General features: G+C 36.0%; 1 protein-coding gene across 1 annotated transcript; it reads right to left on the reverse strand.

Annotated features, from left to right (window-relative positions):
* Nucleotides 1-1,503: 1,503 nt before the first annotated feature.
* On the reverse strand, nt 1,504-19,138 carry LOC6648947 (homeobox protein goosecoid). Its single transcript, XM_023179506.2, has 7 exons — nt 19,119-19,138; nt 15,380-16,614; nt 13,038-13,213; nt 10,775-10,882; nt 3,741-3,917; nt 3,558-3,663; nt 1,504-1,932 (listed from the first exon to the last, which is right to left on the reverse strand). The coding sequence occupies exons 1-7, from the start codon at nt 19,136-19,138 to the stop codon at nt 1,826-1,828; spliced, it is 1,929 nt and encodes a 642-aa protein (XP_023035274.2). The 3' UTR covers nt 1,504-1,825.
* Between the last annotated feature and the right edge of the window lie 1,671 nt (nt 19,139-20,809).

Genomic DNA, 20,809 nt, shown 5'->3' on the forward strand with positions numbered 1-20,809 from the left:
TTATTGCTAAAACCCCCTCCAACTTGATTTGCCACCCCCTCCCCCATTTTGGTGATCGGATTCACCCTCTTTTGTTGTTTTTGTCGCTTCCTTTTCTTGTTTCTCCTTGGTCATCTTTTTAGAAATAATAAATGATCGATAGGTATAAACTTTCTGTATCTCTTTTGTTTTTCTTTTTATGGTTTTTTTTGGTTGTTTTTATTTTTTGTCTTATTACTTTTTATTATGTTCATTTTTGTTTTTGTTGGCATAATTTATTAAACATGTCGTTTTGTGTTTGTTTAAATATATATAGTTGATGCTTTTCTTTTTGTTTTTTAGTTTAATTAGTGTTCTGTTTTGTTTTTTTTTTTTTAGTTTAATTTATTATAATTAAATATAACTTGTTATATGCATTGCTTAGCTAAAAAAAATCCACTTACAATTAGTTTACACATTGTTGAAATATTTAGATAGTTTTTTCTTTTGTTCATTTTGCTTTTGTTGTTGCTGTTGTTGTTTGTTTTTGGGTTTTCCTCTTTGGTTTTTCTTGGGGTTTAAGTGTATGTGTGTGTGTTTGTGTGTGAGTGTGTTTTCTTCTATGGCATGAGCAATAAAAATAAGAAATAGTTTCATTATCCTGCAATCGATTGCTATTTAAAAAGTGTGGCGAAAATCTACTGTCAAATCTTTGATCTATCACTGATCTATATAGTGATTCTCCACCACCACCGATTTAAAGTTTATATCAGACAAGATGAACACATACATGAACACACATACATACATATACATATATATCGAGTAGGCTTTCTCTAAAAAATTGTAGAGAATTAGTTTAATTTTGTGCAAAGATATTCGATGTACTGTAACTTCGGTATACCGAAGATAGTTTACGGATTCTTTATTTGTATATATACATATAGAATTTAAATCATTCATTCATTCATTGCTCAGGAGTAAGTAAAAGGACTGAGACTTAGAGAGAGAGAGAGAGAGAGAGAAAATGAGTTTTGCAATTCCATTTGGTAGGGTCTACTGTATTTAGGATTTTCCCTCACCCAAATTTTGTTTTTCTTTTGTTATAAACAACCTGTTCTTATGCTATATATATATATATATATATATATATAGTAGTTAGTTGAGCTAACTGCGGAATCTGTATATATATATATATATATATATAATGTATTGTATATACTTTTTGGTTTTTTCATAATGTCATGCTAAAATCTCAATACACAATTTCGCTTAATTGCTATATGACTAGAGTTGTTGTCCTACTAAATTTATATATATTTCTATATACATATACATATATATATAATATATATTTCTATATATATATGCATATATGTATATATACTAAACTAAACTAAAAAAAAAAAAAACATAAAAATATCAACAAGTCTTATGAAGTACAATACATTTTCGTGCCCCTCCAGTTTGGCCTTTGTCAAATTTAAAAAAAAAAAATTTATATATATATATCTATATATCTGTATATATTTATAAGTTGTTCTTCTTTGGTTTTACTTGAAGATTTTCGAATACTAGTTACATACACAATCCATGGATAGAGGAGTGTCCAGGGGGGCGGAGGATGGGGTTTGTGCAAACGAAAGGTTTCTAGAATTGGGAAAGGGAAATTGGAAACTTGGGAGCTTGGGATATTTTTTAGTTAGAAAGTTTGTCGTTTGTCTTTCATAGTTTTAGTTGTTTTTGGGGTTCTTTAAGTATACAGTTTGACGCCTTCGGTTTAAAAATGATCACACTCCATCCATTAGCTAATGTTTAGTTGGGGATTCGAGGCGATATTTTAAAAGAAGTCGTCAAAGGTTTTTGATTATGTTTGATATTGCAGCATTGGCGCCGATAAATTCGGATGATGTGAGCTATTCATGCGCAATGCGGATAGACTTTTGTTATACCATTCGTCCTCGGGTGACATGCCTGCAAAATAGAGGAAAAAGAAGAAAAGGAAGAGAAATTAAATGGAAAGGTATGAGAAAACTTGATAAGTGCGAATCGAATTTATTAAATCAAACATTTAAGTTAGGCGTTTTAGCATTTCCTTTAAGCGGAAATTCATCTAAATCTTTTTACAGGTCCCAAACACACACACACACACACATACACATAGTCTAACCATCTCTGTCTATCGTTGGTGAATATTTTAGTAAGAAAATTTTCTTATTGGCTTGGCCGTCCGGAAATTCATTTCATTTCTTCATCGTCTCCATAATATCCGGGCAAGATGGAAAGATTCACCTTGTTCTCACCTTGAGTTCGCTTGCATATAGAAATATGTATATATATATATATATTTTGCTACAGACTTCTTCTCCTCTTTCATTAATTATTGGAAAAAGAAATTGCAGTAGGTGAATCGTGTATAAACAAACCTATAACATATTTTCTTACACATTAAATGGAAAATTACCCAAAGCCAAATGGAGGGCAACTGAATTTAGAAGCTACCTTTAACTAAACTACAGATTAGTTTTCGTAAAACCATTTTTTTTAAAGTAAATTATAAAGCAAAAAATTTATTTGCATTTCTATTGGTCTCTCTTTATATCATATGTATCTGTAACTTGTAGATACATTTTGATTTAAAAGCTTCATCAACATTAATTCAAATTGACTCTTCAAAGGAAGAGAAAGAGAGAGAGAGAGTGAGAGAGAGAGAGAGAGAGAGAGAGAGAGAGAGAGACTTTAAAGTTTTGAATTGAAAGAGAGCAAAGCTTTTGATCACACATCGAAAGCTTGACTGATCGATCGCTCCTCTTAATGTTGGATCCCACAGATCATTAACATTCGACCAGCCTTAGGCATAGGACGAGCTGTGATCTTTTGCGGTGTTTTTTCAATAATATTTTAAACTTAAAGTGACAAGAAAAATTGACTTTATTTTGTGGTGAGTGATACAAGTTTTTTAAACAACAAAAGGACAAAAAAATGTTTTATATCTTGGTAAAACAAATTGATCAACATATATGTATGTATAAAAATCAATGAGAAATTATTACTTTAATAAATTTATTGTAAAAAAAAAGGTTCATGTGTAATAAAATCAAAAAAATGTGTTCCAAATTAGCTTAAAATTCAGTTATACAACTTAATACTTCTCCGAATATTCTTATATTCTTATCTTTACTTCTTTTATTTGAGCAAAGTTAAACGACTGCTATTTGAACTTGCAATTCAACAATCATTTTGGCATTTCACCACAGATTTTGTAGTGACAAACTATTTAATTTATATGTGATTAAAAAGTGCATTTAATTTCCCGTCGATTGAGATATTACACTTAAAATTTGAACAAATTTGAGAAGAGATGTGTAGAATTTAAAAAAGTTATCCTTAAAATTTGTTACAGTTTGTTGGCCAAAAATAAAACACAATTTGTGGTGCATAGTTTTAGGCTGCATACAAAGCATATTAGGGCATAAGAAAGGCGTTTGCTACAAAGGGTCATTTCAATAGACTAGGATGGCCAGATAGATGACTAGGCTAGAGATGGCCAGGATAGACATGGCTAAGCTAGAGATGGCGCTAGATCAATCAAGACTTACCCATGGAATCTTGACGCACACCCACAGAGCCCATATTCGTACTATGAGCCATTGAGAAGGGTTGCGTCATGCCTGGATATGAGGAGGCACCCATTTGGAATAAATCCTGTTTCAAATGAGAAATGAATATAAAAGGAAAATGTGTCAATGTTTGTTCCCTATTAAAGGCGGTGGATAACTTACCTGTGGATAGCGATTCATTGTATTATGATGTGGATAGGGCTGATAGCCTCGTGATACACTATAGCCTTGTATATTCCTCATCATCCCGTTGCACGATGGGATCACAGATGGTGCCAATGCCTTTTGCAATTGTTTCTCTTGTTTGCGATATTTGGCGCGACGATTTTGAAACCAAACCTAAGTGCAAAAGAGAGAAAGGGAGAAGGAGAGGAAGAGAAAAAAAGATTGAAATTAAAGTTGAGTTCAAGTTGATGATTTTAAGCTATATATATATACATATTATATCTGTCCTCGAAAATCCCCTCAGCCCTTGCCACCCACACAGCAATCACTCATCCTTCGTATACCAATTTTCACTTTGCCGAGAAATAAAGAAAATAAAAAACGGATGATGAGAATAAAAATACAGCAAAAAATAAATGAAATAGGTAAAGAAAATTCCTCCTTCACCCAATCTTGCTCAGCGCCCCTCTTATCTCTGTCTCTCTGCCTCTCTCCCTCTGTGCCTTGAAAGTCCTTTGGAGTCTGGTCTTAAGCTAACGTCTTATGAGTGAAAAAATCTACAAAATTGAAATTGAAATAAGTTGACGACGGCAGCGACGAGGACGACGAGGATGATGTGGATGTGGATGAGGATGTTGGCAGAAGGAGTCCTTCGGCCGCTTGCTCGCTCGACTTTATTTCTGCTTAGATATTATTAAAGATGGTTCTCCATCTTGGGCGATGTTTTTCATTTTTTGTTTTTTTCTGTTCCTTTCTGTTCTCTTCCCTTCTTGGCATCGTTGTCCTGATGGCAGCAAAAGAAATTGCCAAGATGAAAGACGCCCATAGACAAGATGAAGATGCTCTTGCTTCTGCTCTTGCTCCTTCTGCCATGTATAAAGGGATGGAATAATGGAGGCTGTGAGGGCGGTTTGACTAAGGACCAAGGATGTGGCTGTGTATGTGTGGTGTGAGGCTGATAAGGCTGAGTGGGTGGCTGGCTGATGGGGTGAGTTTGGTGGAGGATGCGCAAAATTTTCCGACATTTTGAAAGCTTGCCTTGGCTTGCTTTGAGTTACTTAGGATGATAATGATGATGAGGTTGTTGTTGATGATGATGATGATGATTCTGTTGGTGTTCTAGACACTAAGAGACCAAAATAAGGGCAGAAACAAGAGTGGGGGTGGGGGCTTCGGGCATGGGTCTTGCCTGTCTTGGCGTTTCTTTTTTCCTTTATTTATTTTATCATTATTATTATTATCTTTGTCCATTGCTATGTGTGTCTGTGTCTGTGTGTGTGTGTGTGTGTGGGTTTAAATGAAAATACAGCCTTTGGACGTTGAATTTTGTCTGATACCCTATAGCTGTTCCCCATAAACAATTTCGAGTCCGATCAGAGTTATCAAAAGCCTCGAAAACTTGTATAGGGTATTTGAAGGGCCGAAACAGTTGGATTAACTAAAATTTGTTGGTCGTCTGTTTCGTTTTCGACATCTGCATTTTGTTTTTTTCTTCTGTTTTTTGTTGTTTCTCATTCTCTTTCTTTAGTTTTTTTTTTTTTTTGTATTTCTTTTTGGCATCGTTATTGGTGTTGTTTTTGGGTTTGGGGGTTGTTTGGCAGTCGCCCAGTTTATGGCTCGTTCGGTTTCATTTGGTTGGCTGCCAGCATAAAAATGCCAAGGACCATGTGTACGTGTGTGTGTGTGTGTGTGTTCTGCTCTGACTAAATAATGCTCTTAACCATGAGCCATGGATAGAGTGTGTGTGCGAGAGAGAGAGAGATAGAGAGAGTAAGAGAAAGAGATGCTGCTGCGGAGGGTTGAAAATGCGTTTTGTCTGACTGTCTGTTCAACTGTCATGTGTATGAGTGTGTGTATGAGTGTGTCTGTGTGTGTGTGTGTGTGTGGGCGGAGTAACTCAATTAAGGTTCCATTTTATGGCACATATACACACACACACACACACAATTATATAGACATGCAAGAAGTACAAAGTTAGGTTTTTATGCCATATCAAAGAAAGAGCGAGAGCGAGAGAGAGCGAGAGAGACACTGACTTTGGCTTTAAGTTTTTCCTTCTTTTGTATACACCTTTTTTTCCATTTAAGCTAAAACAAGGCTTAATTAGATGCATTTAAATTATAACTAGAAATACTTACACACACACACACACACGTATGCATACACTTACATTCACACACACACACTCTCTGGCGTATAGGCCACTCCACGGAAATATGAAAATTAAACGTATTCAAATTTAATTTACTTTTCAACATTTAATCAAATTTTCCTGCCTTGTTGTGTTTTTGTTGTCGTTGTTGTTTTTTTCTTTGGTTTTTTCACTTAACTCCGTTTAGATATCCCACATATACATTTGTATATACATAGATATAAATCTATTTGTGTGTTGGTTATTTTGTTGTATTTTTAGCTGAACTTTTTATATGGACAGAGAGGAAAAAGGTGCATTGACCTAGAAATTAAAATTGCCATCTAATTGACAGGACATGGGATACAAAAAAAAAGGCAAAAAACAATAAAGTTTTCCCTCTTTCTAAATGGGGTTAAAGGTGTGAATGTGTGTGTGTGTGTGTGTGTGTGTGTGTATATTTGGACGAGGAGATTCAACTTGATTCAAAACTATTTCAAACTAATGTTAATTAATAGATAAGAGAGGGTGAGAAGGAGAGAAAGAGTGAGAGAGAGAGAGAGAGGGAGAGACGTAGAGGGAGATGGGTGTTGAAAAATAAAGGAAATTTTGTTAAACTGGTTAATTGTTTAAAATCGGTTAAAACGATTAACGCGGCATATAATAAAATGGTATGGAATTTGTCTGCTTTTTTCTGGTCGGTTTTATCTTTGCGTAGAAAAATATGTTGCCTACTTATTTGCGCGTGGCAATAGCAGAGCTTTCAATTTTTTTCTCTTTCCTTTCTTTAGTTAATTAAAATTATAATAACCAAAGTGTTTAACTTTTATTACTTAAATACATAATGGAAATATGTGTTTAAGCCAAATGAAAAATTTGAACATGTTAAATGAAAATTTATTTAATATACATTTTGTGCTGTTAATTTCCTAAATGATTTATAATTTTAAGTGAATAATTTTATATGCAAATGTTTAAATTTTGGCCGGAGAGATTTATTCACTGGTTTTTGTAATTGTAAGATTTAAGACTATGAAAAAAAAGACTTTTTATAGCTGATCAAAATAAAAAACTTTTGAAAGCAAATTAGTAAATTTTGTCATAGCATGTTGGGCCATTTTTCTATTTTACTACTCAGTAAAGTTATCTTCTAACTACTATTCTTCGTACTTCGATTTAGTTTTTCGCAAAATTTCTAATACATATAAATAGTTTATCATCTCCTTGCACTACGGGAACTTTGTCCCCCTTTTTATATGGATTGCAAAGAAGTCCAACCAAAATATAAAAACTACCTCTTCATTTGCTCTAAAGTAATTGATACAGCAATTAACTTTTTAAATATTATAAAAAGTGAACAAAAATTTTGCAACAATCTGAAAAACATGACAGATCTCAAACTGCTTAGAAAATTCAAAACAAAAAAATAAACTTTTATAGGCGTTAAGTTTTATTTTTGCATCATTTTTTTCAACATAGACGCAAAATAATTTACATAATCAACAAAAAAAAGAAGCTATATATGTATGCAAATACCTTAAAATTATTCTTTATTTTTAAAACAATTTCTCGGTTTTCAAAAGATTTATAAAAAATATAGAATTAATTTTTTACCACCTACATCTTAACCTTTTCGCTGATGACAACAAAAATATCCACATCAACCTTCTTTTTGTTTCGCTTAAAAAACACTTGTTAACTTTTAATGCATATACAAAATTCATTTTTAAGATTTCAAACAATTATATAACATGTAGTAGATCATCAATTAATTTATCCCAAATATATCTCATAAAATCGTTGCCAAATGGCTAAAACATTAATCAATTTTCAGCTTAGAAAATGTAATGCACTTTGTTAAGTAGTTTCTTTTAATCAACAACGAAATTTGAATTTTTACATTTTGTTTTTTTTACTAATATTTGTTTCTTTACTGTTTGTTTATTTATAAAGGTAGGTCACACATGTGATTAAATATAAATAAAATGTCCAAACATTTAATTGTTTATTTGTATTGGCCATTTAAAGACTTTTTTGTATCCGGCGACCTTTTGGATTGATATCGAACCTTTTGTTTGCTGGCTCAAGGTAGTTTAATAATGACACAAAGTTTTTATTTTTTGTGGTGTCTAATACATTTCGATCTCCGAAGGAGAAATATTTGCATATTTGACTTCTGTTCTTTAGTCTTAAACAGTTTAAACATTGTATTTATTTTCCAACCATGTTTAAAAGCTGAAATCCTATTTTGAAAGCGTTTATAATTGGTCATTATTTTATTAGCTTCACAATGAGGCCAAAAGGATTCAAAGCGGTTTAAAGACAACTTCTTAAGATTTGTCGGATATAGCTTTGGTTGTTATATATGTAATATATCTATTTGTAGTATTCTTTGTTAGATATTTTGAAAGGCTATTTATTTATGTTGTTCTACAAATAATAAAGTATTAATTAATTACTTTCATTTGAGTTACCGTTGATTATATTTTAAGGAAAGACTTTTAATGATTTTAAAAGCAAGTTTGAAGAGCATGAAGAATGATAGGATTTTCATTCAGCTAGATCAAATTTCTCAATATGTACCTATATATTTTCATATGACTGTAACTCTATATTGGATATTCCCATGGAATTTCTATTGTTAAGTGTATCAACAACTTTATACAAATGTTGGTTTTTTTATTTTTTATATCATTCTGATCAAGAGATATGAATCAATATATGTATATATATATTTCAATTAAAATGTAATCTAAATCCGACCAAGACCTCTGATCTTTTGAGCACACCCTCCCTCCGCCCTCTCCTTTACCTCTTTTTCGTTTTTGGTCATGTTTTTAGTCTAATATCTGATTTTCTATTCACACAACTGTTTGCGATCAAATGACAGACAAACGCCCAGGACAAGGGACTAGCTGGTTTTAGAGTGGATGGAATGGGGATGACATGCGGGAGGGGTACGGTAGATGCTATAAGTGCAGCATAAACCATATTTTTCTACAAATGTTCAAATATTTACAGTCGCTTGCATGCCCCGACCCTATAGAAAACCAGAAACCGACTCACACCCAACCCTCATATCCTCTCTACTCTGCTCTGCTCTATTCTGCTCAACCGCAGCCCTAATAATATATTTTCATTTTGCTTCCTCTAAAAACCATCCACCTCATCGTCCCTCACTCCCTCCCCCCCACATCCATCGCCCACTATTCACCTCTGTAGTCCATTCACCCGCTGTTGTTGGTAATTTGACGAGAGCGCTTACAGCTTGACTCTGGCACTCACTTAGCACTGCAACAACATCATAATTTTGTGTGCATGTGTGTGTGTGTGTGTGTGTGTGTGTGTGAGTGTGTGCGTGTGCCTTGGTGTTGACAAATTTATTGCAAATTTGATGCTCTCGTTTGCGTTGAAGAGCGTGGAACGATGGAGGACGAGGTTGACGGGTCAGGTCGGGGGCGTTTCTAACGCACATCTGCTTGGAAAATTTAACAACTTGCTGAACAAAACAAAACACAAAACACAAAAAAAAAAAATAAAAGAAGCAAAAATTTCATTGCATAGAGACAGGCGCATTAGCATTCACTTGTTTGTTGTGGCTTTGCTAATTAGACACACATACAATGAAAATAAGTTATTTCCCAAATAGATTATTTCCAACTCAACAAAGTCAAAGGACATGTTCTTTCCTTTTTACTTCTGAATTATGGTAACAATCAATACAAATTTCCATTAAACAGATTACAATTTTTAATGAATAAGTTGGGATATAGGAGTATTTGCTTTACTTTTCCATAAATTATATGGAAATTGGTCAATAATTTATCAATAAAAGTTAGACATTTAAAATTAATGAAATGAAATATTGAAAAGTTGTTGTGTGAATCCAGTTTAAGATCTTTTTGTTTAACAAGACTTGAAAATAACATTTTTAAGAGAGAGATTTTCAATAAAATAATCTATAAAAATATCGATTGATAGGAAATTTCTATTTACGAAATAGAAGAAAAGAAGAAACACACGAATTTCTTAAGCCAAATTTCAATTAACGTTTGTTCGATTATCAAATCTAAATTTGTTTCGTTAGTTAGAATTGAATAATCGTTTCGAGATATATATACAAAAATGAATAATTTGAAAAGCTTTTTGAATAGCTTGAAATGTGTTTCATGGATTATTTTGTCTGTCTCCATTTCGATGTAATTCTACACCAACAAAACCAAAAATAAAATACTAAATCGAGACATGAGTAAAAGACTAGAGTAGAAAAAAAATCCTCCCCTCTGTATGCTGCTGCTTGGTCTGCCACCCGTTGTTCACTCACTTGTTTCACAGTCATGATAAAACTATAAATTAATTATTACCGCGGCGCACTTGAAAGCGCAACAGATCCAATGGGAGAGAAAGCATAGCAGCAGGGCAGGGTATGGGTATGGGTATGGGTATGGGTATGGGTAAGGTGGCCACTCCCCGGGGGACCTTTTTCGTTTTCCCTTTTTTGTTGGTTGGTGTTTTTTTTTTTTTGCCTTCATCTTCCTGCTTCTATTTCGCTTGGTGCTGTTGGACGGCGAGAGAGCACTTTAGGGCAACACCCGAACTCGAAATCGAAATCGAAATCTGAAGCAGTCGATTGGAATAATCGCCCATGATAATCGCTAACCGACAGAAAGAGATCACAGCCATCAGTGAGGGCATTTCTATTGTAAAGATATTGCCCTAATTTGGTATTTTGAAACAACTGTTGACATACGATGATGACGATTTGATGTGTGGGCACGATGAGCTAGCAAATGGCATAATCTAGCCTAATAGAAACTTGTATAGCTCCCTTATATACTGGAGCTACTCCTATATACTTATACATATCCGTATGTATGTATCTATATAGGTATATACTCACTTGAATTCGCGCCTCATTCAGTTTTGTCGTACGCGCCAGCTCCTCGCGACAGTAAATATCCGGATAATGCGATTTGGCGAATGCAGCTTCCAGTTCTGCTAATTGTTCCTGAAATTAAGCGGATTTTAATTAGGCTAATTTGTTGTGCGTTCTCTTTTATATATATATTATATATATCTGTATATACATATATATATACATTTTTACATTTATATTTAAGTAAGCATCTCGCATAGTTACAACTTGTGTCCACTTGCCTTTACGATTTTATCATTTACAATTCCTGTTTTGTTTTTTAAACCTACAGAATGGCTATTGTGTCTGTTGCATCCTTTTGGGCTAAATGAAATAAATAACTAAACCTACTTATAATAGGACAACTGCTTTAAAATCTGTTGTTTCTTTGATCAATTTATTGAATTATATGTATATATGTATTTTGCAGGACCTATAAGCAATGAGCCTAGTTTTCATTTTGCTAAACTTATCTATTTTTTATGACAGTCGAAGATGTTTTTTGAAATTATATTTTTATTAGAATAGATTAGTATTTATAATTATAGTTTGATAATTAAAATTACCTATTTGACTTTAATTTACTTATATTCCATGCCTAAGAAAAATATTTGATATTCGTCTAGAATGTTATAAAACGTATTTGACTTTTTCAGTTATATTTCAAATATTTAATAATGTTTAACTTCACAATCTGCCAAAAACTACTTAAATAATATTTAAAGAAGTTTTGCAGTATTCTGTGGATAAAACAAAAACCTCAAAACAAATATTTCCTGTACACAATTTGTATTTTATAAAGCATACTAAAAGCTATAAATTTCAATACTTTTTCACCCTATTACATACTTTAAGGGGCAAATTTGCCCATTTCACAGTCATAAATGCTCCTACATTTTTGGTATTGATTGTTTTATCTGTTGATTATATTGATTCCTATTATTCCAAAACTAAACAGGACAAAAACTTTCGTACTAGTAATTTATTGGGATTTTTTCAGAAATTGTGTGAAAGACACGAAGCATGGGAAAATGATTTAATTTTAACGAAATTTTTCGAATTAGCTGCCAAAGTCTTTAATTTACATACAACATTACTTCGAAAATAAATTTCGATGATATTTATATTTTAATTCAAACTGCACTGTATATTTCTAATTCTTTATTTAAAAGCGGAGTAACTAAGTTGAGATATTTAGAAGCAATTTATTCTAAAATTCGGTAATGGATCTAGGGAAAAGTAAGGGAAATTAGCCCTCAGAACAATCGCAAAAAACTATAAAAAAAACCTTAAGCCTATTTGATTTAGCTTTAGATTTAAAATATGTTTGTTTCTTATGAAATTCATTTTGAGAGCCTATTGCATATTTTAGGGAAATTTTATATAACTAAATCTATTGACCGACAAAAAGGAACTAAACCTCTTTTAATTGAGTTTCCATAACAAAAAGTTGTTCTTAAAGCACAAAGAAAACGATTTAATTGCTAAATTTTTTCACTCTATAAAACTTTTGTTTTTAATCGATGCAAAGTTAATCCCAGAATAGCAAAAAGTATGCAGACTTTGTCAAAGATTCTCGAAAAGCAATGGACAAATAACTTTAATGTCGAAACTGGTTGAGAATTCTAGCTAAATGGAGTGAAATATAAGGAAAATGAGCCTCGTCTAGGCCCTTTTTGAAGCTTTATCTAATAAATAGAAATCTCGTTTACCATTTGAAATGTAGGACATGTACATAATTACGTGAAGGAGGACTAAATTTAGTACTTAAGTCCGTGATTTGATTTTCAAGCCACACTTTTCATAGTAAATTGCCCTTTCGATTTGATTATCGAGAACCAGAGTTCCTTTAAATGACCGATCATTTAACCAATTACCACCTAAATATTTTTTGCATCCTCTTGCTTTGGATCGATATTTCATATTATGATGATTAGCACCTTAAACTATCACCTCCAACTAACTGACATAACTGTGTCGTCTAGGTTGTTGTTTTAGTTGTTGTTCTGTGGCTTCCACTGGGCCGCACAAGTTGAAAATGTTGAAGTTTTAATTACACGAGGTAACCTTCATGAAAATCTAATTAAAATTTCTCACTCTCTCTCTAGTTGGTTATTGGGTGGAAGTGGGAGAGAGAGAGAGAGGGGGAGGGAGAGGGACAGTGTGTGTGTGTGGATCCTAGTAGAAGTTGCTGCAAGATGCTCATGTTGCTGACGATGATGACGATGATGATGGTTATGATGCTGACCTGTGTGAATGTGGTTCGATGTCTTCGCCTGGCTGGCGTTGGGCAGGATGCTGTGGTTGGGGTATGACCGGCATGCTGACTCAGCGATGATAATCCACTTCCGGGTGATGTGATGCCGGCGGAAACAGTTGACAGGCCGCTATTGGGTTCTGGTTTAAGTTTCTTGAATGCACCTTCTGCTGCAAAAGAACGTTAAAGAGACATTGAATTAGAAATGTGCAGAAAATTATAATTAATATGCGTGAAACGTTTTACTTTAACCGCAAGTCCCCTCCCCCCCCCCGTCAGACACAACTGTGCCACCTAGCATCCGACCTGGACGACCTTTGACCCGCAATTGCTGCATAATTGCTATCAACAACAACAACAGCAGCAGCAACGACAACGATGATGAGAGGAGAAACAGAGTAAAGGCAACCACACTGCGGCCACAAGATGTTGACAGGGAACAACGACAGCCATTTTGGATGTAAAAAAAAAAAAACACAAAACCAAAAAGACAAGTCAACACCAACAGCAGCAACAACAACAGCGGAAAACTGAAAGCCGGACAGGAAAAGGAAATGTCAACGTTAACATCGGCAGCAGCAGCAAACCAGGAGAAACAGTTCAAGTAACAGACTTGGGTCACGTCGCCACGTTGGGCGCCAACTTTGACGTTCGGCGGTCGCATGAATATGCAATATGGGATAATTTATGCAAATTTCTGGCACATTAATCGAGGTAGCAAAACTCCTGCCTGCCTCCCTGCCTGCCTGCCTGCCTGACACGGAGGTCTGAGTCTGGCTCTCTTTTGGACACGGTCTCAAGCTATCAGATACATTCTGGCGGTTTTGATGGCCATCCACCAGACATCATCATCATCATCATCGTCAGCATCAGCATCATCGTAACCATTGCCCCATTACCTGTACCTGACGCATGCCAAAAGGCGGCAAATTACACGCAAAGGTCAAATGCCCAAAGAGCGCGTAGGGACAGGATAGGACAGGACGAAAAGAGCAGAAAGTGCGGCCAAAAGGACAACCCAACCTGACCCGATCTGACCTTCAGACCTTCATGGCGCTTAATTGGCGCGCTTAGCTCGTTAACAACATTTTCTAACTAAATATGTATAAAATTTTTGGCCATCTCACTAATTGAATAACACCATCAGCAGCCCAAAAGATGCAAATGCTTCGCGTATTTATGCTAATGCGTAGGAACATAGAAACCATTTGCAATTGACCTTATTTTCATGTTAGTATTTGACCAGTTTTCTCTAACTATTGATCAGGAGACAAGTAAAAACATTATGAGAACGTTTTCAGATACCACTTTACACTTTGTCTTCTCTATTATTCAAATTGGCTTTGTTTATGCATATATATAGATTTTATTTGAAAGAAAGTTTTCCCATTATTCTTAGGGGGAAATCATTTGCAGTTTGGAATTTTTGTTTAGTTTCAAGAGTTTTTTAGTCATACATCAGTTGAAAGTTAACAACCCTTTCAGGATTAGAAGGCAACATATTGTGAACATTTTGTGTGGATCCATTTAGTTTGTTTTTTAAAAGAAGTGCAAAGGACAAGTATATAGATTTCTGATTCATGTAAATAATTTGGTCATCACAAATCAATCAAACAAATATGAAATAAGAAAAACGAAAAGGAATTCAAGAATATTCATTTTATAAAGACTTGGAGAAACGGCATAGAATAAACAATAGTTTCGAAAGTTTGTTCAAATTCCACAGAATCAAAAACTAAGCTTGATTTTGTAACATTCGATATAATCCATTAATGTTTCAAAAGGAACAAACGACTCTAGTTTAAAGTTTGCAATATAGATTGCTAAAAACATTGAGCTAAAATCTTAGAGCTTTATCGAATTATTGATAATAAATCAAAATATTAAGATCTTATGATCCATTGTTTTGTATATATATATACCACACATACATATATATATATATATATAGGGGATGCCAGCTGTGCGTATGAGGACCAGGATCAAGCTGAAAAACAGCTGAGCTCAGTTAATTGCAATGAATGAAATGCGAATCTCCAGTGTCCGATGAGTTTTCCATGTTGAAACACAGTCACAACAATTACATTAAGTCCTGATTGAAATGTCCGCAAACTGGCTGGAAAGTGTCAGCACATAAAAAGGACACACACAGACACACACAGCACGCTGTGTGCGAATGAGTCGATAAGCCAAGGATAATGGAGGGACACAAAGAGGGCAATGACAAAAGACAACGACAAAGGAGAGAGAGACTAAGAAGGGGTTGAGGCCAACTAATCGAGGGTCTCTTTGTGGATTGAACTGCGGTTACTCTTGGGCCAGTAAGCACTTACCCGATATGGTATGGTCGGAGAGACGCGAGGGCGGCGTATGGGCCGGCGTATGATGATGCGAGGATGAGTCCATTCCAGGTGTGGGCAGGCCTGAGTATAGAGCACTGAAATCTTCGGGCGTGCTGCTACATTTGCGCTGATGATTGAGCGACGAGGATGATGATTTGTCTAGTGTGGTTATGGGCGATCTTGTATCCTGCACGGATGTGGCCAGGCTAAGCAAACGATTCTCATGCGAACCGGTAATGCCCATTAAACGCTGGTCCTGAAAGGACATGAATTTAGTATCCTGGGCCACACCGCCGTGCTGCATGCTGCTGGCATGGTCCTCGAGTAGGCCCTGCTGTAAGCCCAACAGGCCACCAACCAAATTTGGGCGCAGCTCGTCCATGCTCAATTTGCCCGCTTGTCCGCCGGCCGAGAAGTTCAATTGGCGGCTAAATATGGCCGGAAAGATATTAAATTGCTGCGAATCGGCACTAGACTGAGGACTCAGGCCAAGGCTGTGTGGTGCGTGAACGTGTGGAATTGATGCGGCGGCAGCAGCAGCAGCGGCGGCAGCTGCGGCGGATGCAGTTGAAACGGAATGACTGCTGGCACCGGCGGAGCTTGGTCCGTTGCCGATTAAGAGTGTTGGTCCGTTGGTAAGTAGCTGTTGTTGTTGCTGTTGTTGCTGCTGCTGCTGTTGTTGTTGCTGCTGCTGTTGTTGTTGCTGTTGCTGCTGTTGTTGCTGCTGCTGTTGTTGTTGCTGCTGCTGCTGCTGCTGTAGGGCAACAGCTGTAGGTGGTTGTTGTTGCTGCTGTTGCTGTTGCACCGTCGGCAATCCACTTACATGCAACTGATGACCATGTGCCGATGCCAAGACGTGTGAATGATTAGTTAAATGTTGGGCGGTATGACTGGTATGGGCAAGCGGATGATTAGCTAATGTCAATGTGGCTGAATTGGAGCTGCTGCCGTTGCTATTGGCACTACTGCTATTTGCACTGCTGCTGTTAATTGGATGTGAATTGGGTTGTTGTTGTTGCTGCTGTTGCTGTTGCTGCTGCTGTTGCGGTACCGTATTCGTATTGCCGCCGACGACAACGGGTCCTCCGCCACCACCACCACCACCTGCACCGGAACCAGGGCCGCCGGCACAACTTTGATGTTTGAAATCCAACTTGTGGCCGGCGTAAAAACGCTGCGTATCAATATACGTTTTGAAGAAATCTATTGAATAATCCAACTGGAAGCTGTTTGACGCGAACGAACGCGCGCAATCCCAATATATAATCGAAATAACTAAATTTGGTCGCCAATAATGTGACCGGCTAGGCTAAAACCTAGTTTATCTAACGTCGTTTAGTTTACTTTTGATTTTTCATTGGCATTCGAGTATATAAATTTATTCATTTATCACAAAACACAAATGCAGACACACACAGGAGACACACGGGAGACACACGGGCGACACACAGGAGACACACAGGAGACACTGAGGCACATCCATATGCACACCGCTGGTCACACATATATGGCCCAAGAGCGGAGGCTTTTGATATGATACGATTTAATTCTGGCACTTGGAAAAAAAAACAAAAATTTGTTTGTTTTCAACAATTGCATATATGTAGATTGATGGAGAGAACAGGGAGGGGAAACCAAACAAAAGCACAAAACAAAAATTGTAACAATTTTTTTATTTTTCGCAATTTATTAATAATAATTGTATTGCTATTGTTGTTGTTTTGTCTTGGTTTGTTTATTTCTTTTGTTAAAGTTAATTGATTGGTTTTTGGTTTTGTTTAATTTGGTTGCATGTTGCACACACGTGTTGTTGTTGCTGTTGCTGCTGCAATTGTACCGTATTTTATTTGCCGTTGCCGTTTATAATTCTTGTGTACCGTTACGTTAAGAGATAGTCGAGCAACTGTGTGTGTGTTTCCTTTTTCGTCTTTTACATTTGCGCCTTTTGTTGGGCCCACGTCGCAAACTTTGTGTGTGTGTGTGTGTGAGACGATGGTTGGTGGGGGGCGGGTAGCGGGGCGTTGGGAAACACGAAAAACCGCCAAGGAAATACGAAAATTTTACACACACATACACACGGATACGGACACACACACACGTTTTGTGAGAGAAACAAGCACTAGGATATTGTCTGCTGATTGTTATTGTTGTTGTTATTATTTTAAGGTGTTTCTGTTGTTGTAGTTGTTTGTTGTTGTTGTTGTTGTTGTTGTTGTTGCTGGTTTGCTAGTTGCTGCATGCACGTTAGGCGGTACGTAGTCGCGGCCGATCAAACTTAAAATGATATACAATTTCAAGCAACATACAAAATTATAACGAAATTAAGGATCATGTGCTCGACAACCATCCGATGCTGCTAGCGTCGCTGCTGCTGCTGCTGTCATTGCAGTTGCCGGGAGTTTCTAGGACTCTTTTGGATGGTGGTGGGACAATTGCGGGCTGCGCGCGAACGATTGGTGGTTAGCTCTCTGTATATGTGTACTTTGTCTATGTGACAGAGCGAGAGCGACAGAGTGAGAGAGAGAGAGAGACCGAGTGAGAGAGCGAGCGAGAGAGCATTGCCTGTGTGCGTGCGTTGGTGTGTATAGATGACGACCACGAATCGTTAGTCGTACTAATAATTTTCACAAAAATAATGAAACTTGTGTGCCTGTCTGTGTGTGAGTGCGATAGCCTGATAGAGAGATGCCATTATGAAAAGTGAAATGTATATCTCGCCTCTCGCTCACTTAATGTGACATGGTCTCTCGCTGTCTCGCTTTAACTTGTTTAATTTCGTTAGTTGATGCCGTTTGTCGGGCTCGTTTTGTTGTTTTTGCCTGCAATGCTGAGTGTATCTGTTTCTGTGTGTGTGTGTGTGTGTGTCCTGTATGTATGCCATTGGGTTGTATTTTTTTTGATTCTTTTTGATCCTGACAAACTTTTTTCAAATTTAAAATACATGCCATTTCACATTGTTTATTCAAAAAAAAAAAAACAAAGAAAATATTGAAAGCAAAAAATTATCCATTAATTTGATCTCAAAAAACAAAAGAAGTATTAAAACCGTATTAAAATTAATACAAATACTAAATCAAACTGCATATTTTTCATCCGTCAGATGCAAACGTTGTGCATACTTCTAGGCGAAATTGTTGAGTGAAGAAGAGCAAGAGCCAAACAGCAGTTAGCAGCAGTTGGGCAGAGATGTGCGAAAGAGCAAGAGTGTGTTAGTAGTATCTCTCTGTGTGTGTGTGTGTTTGTGTGCCAGCGACAGCGGCAGCGACGTTAACGTTGACGATGTAAACGACTTTTTCGCTCAGCAGCAATCAGAGTGCTTGTATAGTTATCTCACTCTAACGCATGCTTGCCAAAGGCAAATGTGTGGCCAACCAATACGATAAAAGCCTCAAAATGGAGTCAGTTTTGTTGGTGTTGCTGTTGTCGTTGTATGCTGCTGCTGCGCAATGAATTAGTCCTCGTTAAATGTGACAGACTGGCAGAGGCGCCACAAATACAAAATCGTTATGCGCTGTTGTCCATTTTCTTCTTCTATACATATACATATGTATATTTTGTTGATGGCATGTGAACGACTGCTCATCACATCACAACTACACACACACACACATGTCTCTCTCTCTCTCTCTCTCTCTCTCTCTATTTGTGTAGGTGTGTGTGTGTGTGTGTGTGTGTGTGCAATGCTCCTTAAAATAATACTTTTGCCAACTGAAGGTCCCAAAACACTGACTTCAAATACTCAAAATCCATGTTGAGGCATCATCGCCATTGCTCGTCTCGTTTTCGTGGCATTTAGGTTCGTCATCGCCAAACGCCATCGTCAACTCATCATCATTGTCATCGCCATCGCCATCGCCATCGCCATCGTCATGTTGTCGTTATTTTTCAGGTCTTGATTCTGGGTCCTATTCCTGGGCCATGCCGAATGCCGTTTGCCTCTGTCGTCGGCGCTTCATTTCGCCTTTATCGAGTGGGCGCGTCTGTTTTTATTTTTGGATTTCATCCGTTGGCCATTTTGCGAGAGAGGAGAATCACTTTTTCACACAATATTCACTTCATATACCCTTCCCGAATCTGATTCGCCCCCTCCACCATATTGCATTTGTGTTGTTGTTACCCAACTTGGTTCGAAATGATTACAATTGTTCATTTTTTTTTTTCATAAACCAACAAAAAATGAAGAAAATATCATAAACACACAATGGATTTTAAAGCCGGCCAATGATTTTAGGTTGAACAAAGGAAATTTCAAACAACTTTTGTCAAGTAATACTCAAAAAAAAAAGAGGAAGATGAAAAGTAGGGAAAAAGTATAAAGTTTCTCTTATAACAGAAGGGTAATGGGAAATGAACATAACCTTATCGAACAAAGAGGACTTTCTCCTAGATCATAAATACAGATACATATGTATGTAGGCTACTTCTTAGTGGACATTCTTCACAGAAGAAAGGTTTTTGACCTAAAAGGTAGAAAACAAACGTTGAAAGTTCCAAAAATTATTGAAATCAAATTAATTAGAATAACCCTCAAATTTGCAAGGCAATAGCTAAATTTTCCATAATATGATTGCAAATAGAATATAATTTGCCCGAATGTAAGCAAATATAATATTATTATTTACAGTAGCGGATCTGGAGCAGTAAAATGAGGAAGCTTTGCCCTCAAAAGTATGCAATAAACGGTCCCAGAACTCGCTTGTTATTTAAAATAAGACGATATCTAGATAATATTGTAAAAAGAGTGAAACCAAGAGGAGAAAAGAGTGAAACTGAATAAATGAAATTTCCAAGATATTTAGAAATTAGAGCATTTCCTAGGTCTTAAACTTTAGTCAGGCTTTTTGTTGAACTATTTATCTTCATGGTAATCTTTATCACGATTGCACACATTTCATTCAGAGGCTTTGGAAATTTTTAACTCTTTTCTATAAAAAAGTCGGGCTTAAGTTCAAGAACTTAACACAGTCCCTTTGCCTCTGAAGAATTAGTTGAGGGTTTCCGGATTATTTCTTGTTTTACAATTCTTTTTACTCTACTTATATAAAATAAATTTGAAATGTGATAAATTGTGAAATGTGGAAAATTGGCCCCTTAAAATATGCAATAAGCTGGACATGTGTTTATTATTTGCCATAAATTTCGAACTTTTCGTATGCCACGCAACTTAAAGCAAAGATTTTGCTTTATCCACAGAATATTAAAAATCTTTTTAAATGTTTCAAAAAAAAAAAACGAATTCTTTGACTGCTTATTGCATACTTTTGGTAGCAAATCCGCCTATGTATGTGCAATATTTTTTATACATTTTATAAGTTTATTAAATGAAACAAAAAATTGTATGTCACTACCTCAGTCTCAAAATTTGTTTTTCTCCTAAGTTTGGGCATGGTCCTTTATGTCCTTTTGCGCCAAAGGTCCTAG

This window comes from Drosophila willistoni (assembly GCF_018902025.1).
Source record: "Drosophila willistoni isolate 14030-0811.24 chromosome XL unlocalized genomic scaffold, UCI_dwil_1.1 Seg141, whole genome shotgun sequence".
NCBI classification, from domain to species: Eukaryota; Metazoa; Arthropoda; class Insecta; order Diptera; family Drosophilidae; genus Drosophila; species Drosophila willistoni.

Coding starts and splice junctions, on each gene's coding strand:
- LOC6648947 (XM_023179506.2), bottom strand. CDS start 19,138: ATGGATTTTGAGTATTTGAA. Junction 3,664..3,740: donor CAATGAATCGCTATCCACAG/GTAAGTTATCCA, acceptor CATTTGAAACAG/GATTTATTCCAAATGGGTGC. Junction 1,933..3,557: donor TGTGCGTCAAGATTCCATGG/GTAAGTCTTGAT, acceptor TCTATTTTGCAG/GCATGTCACCCGAGGACGAA.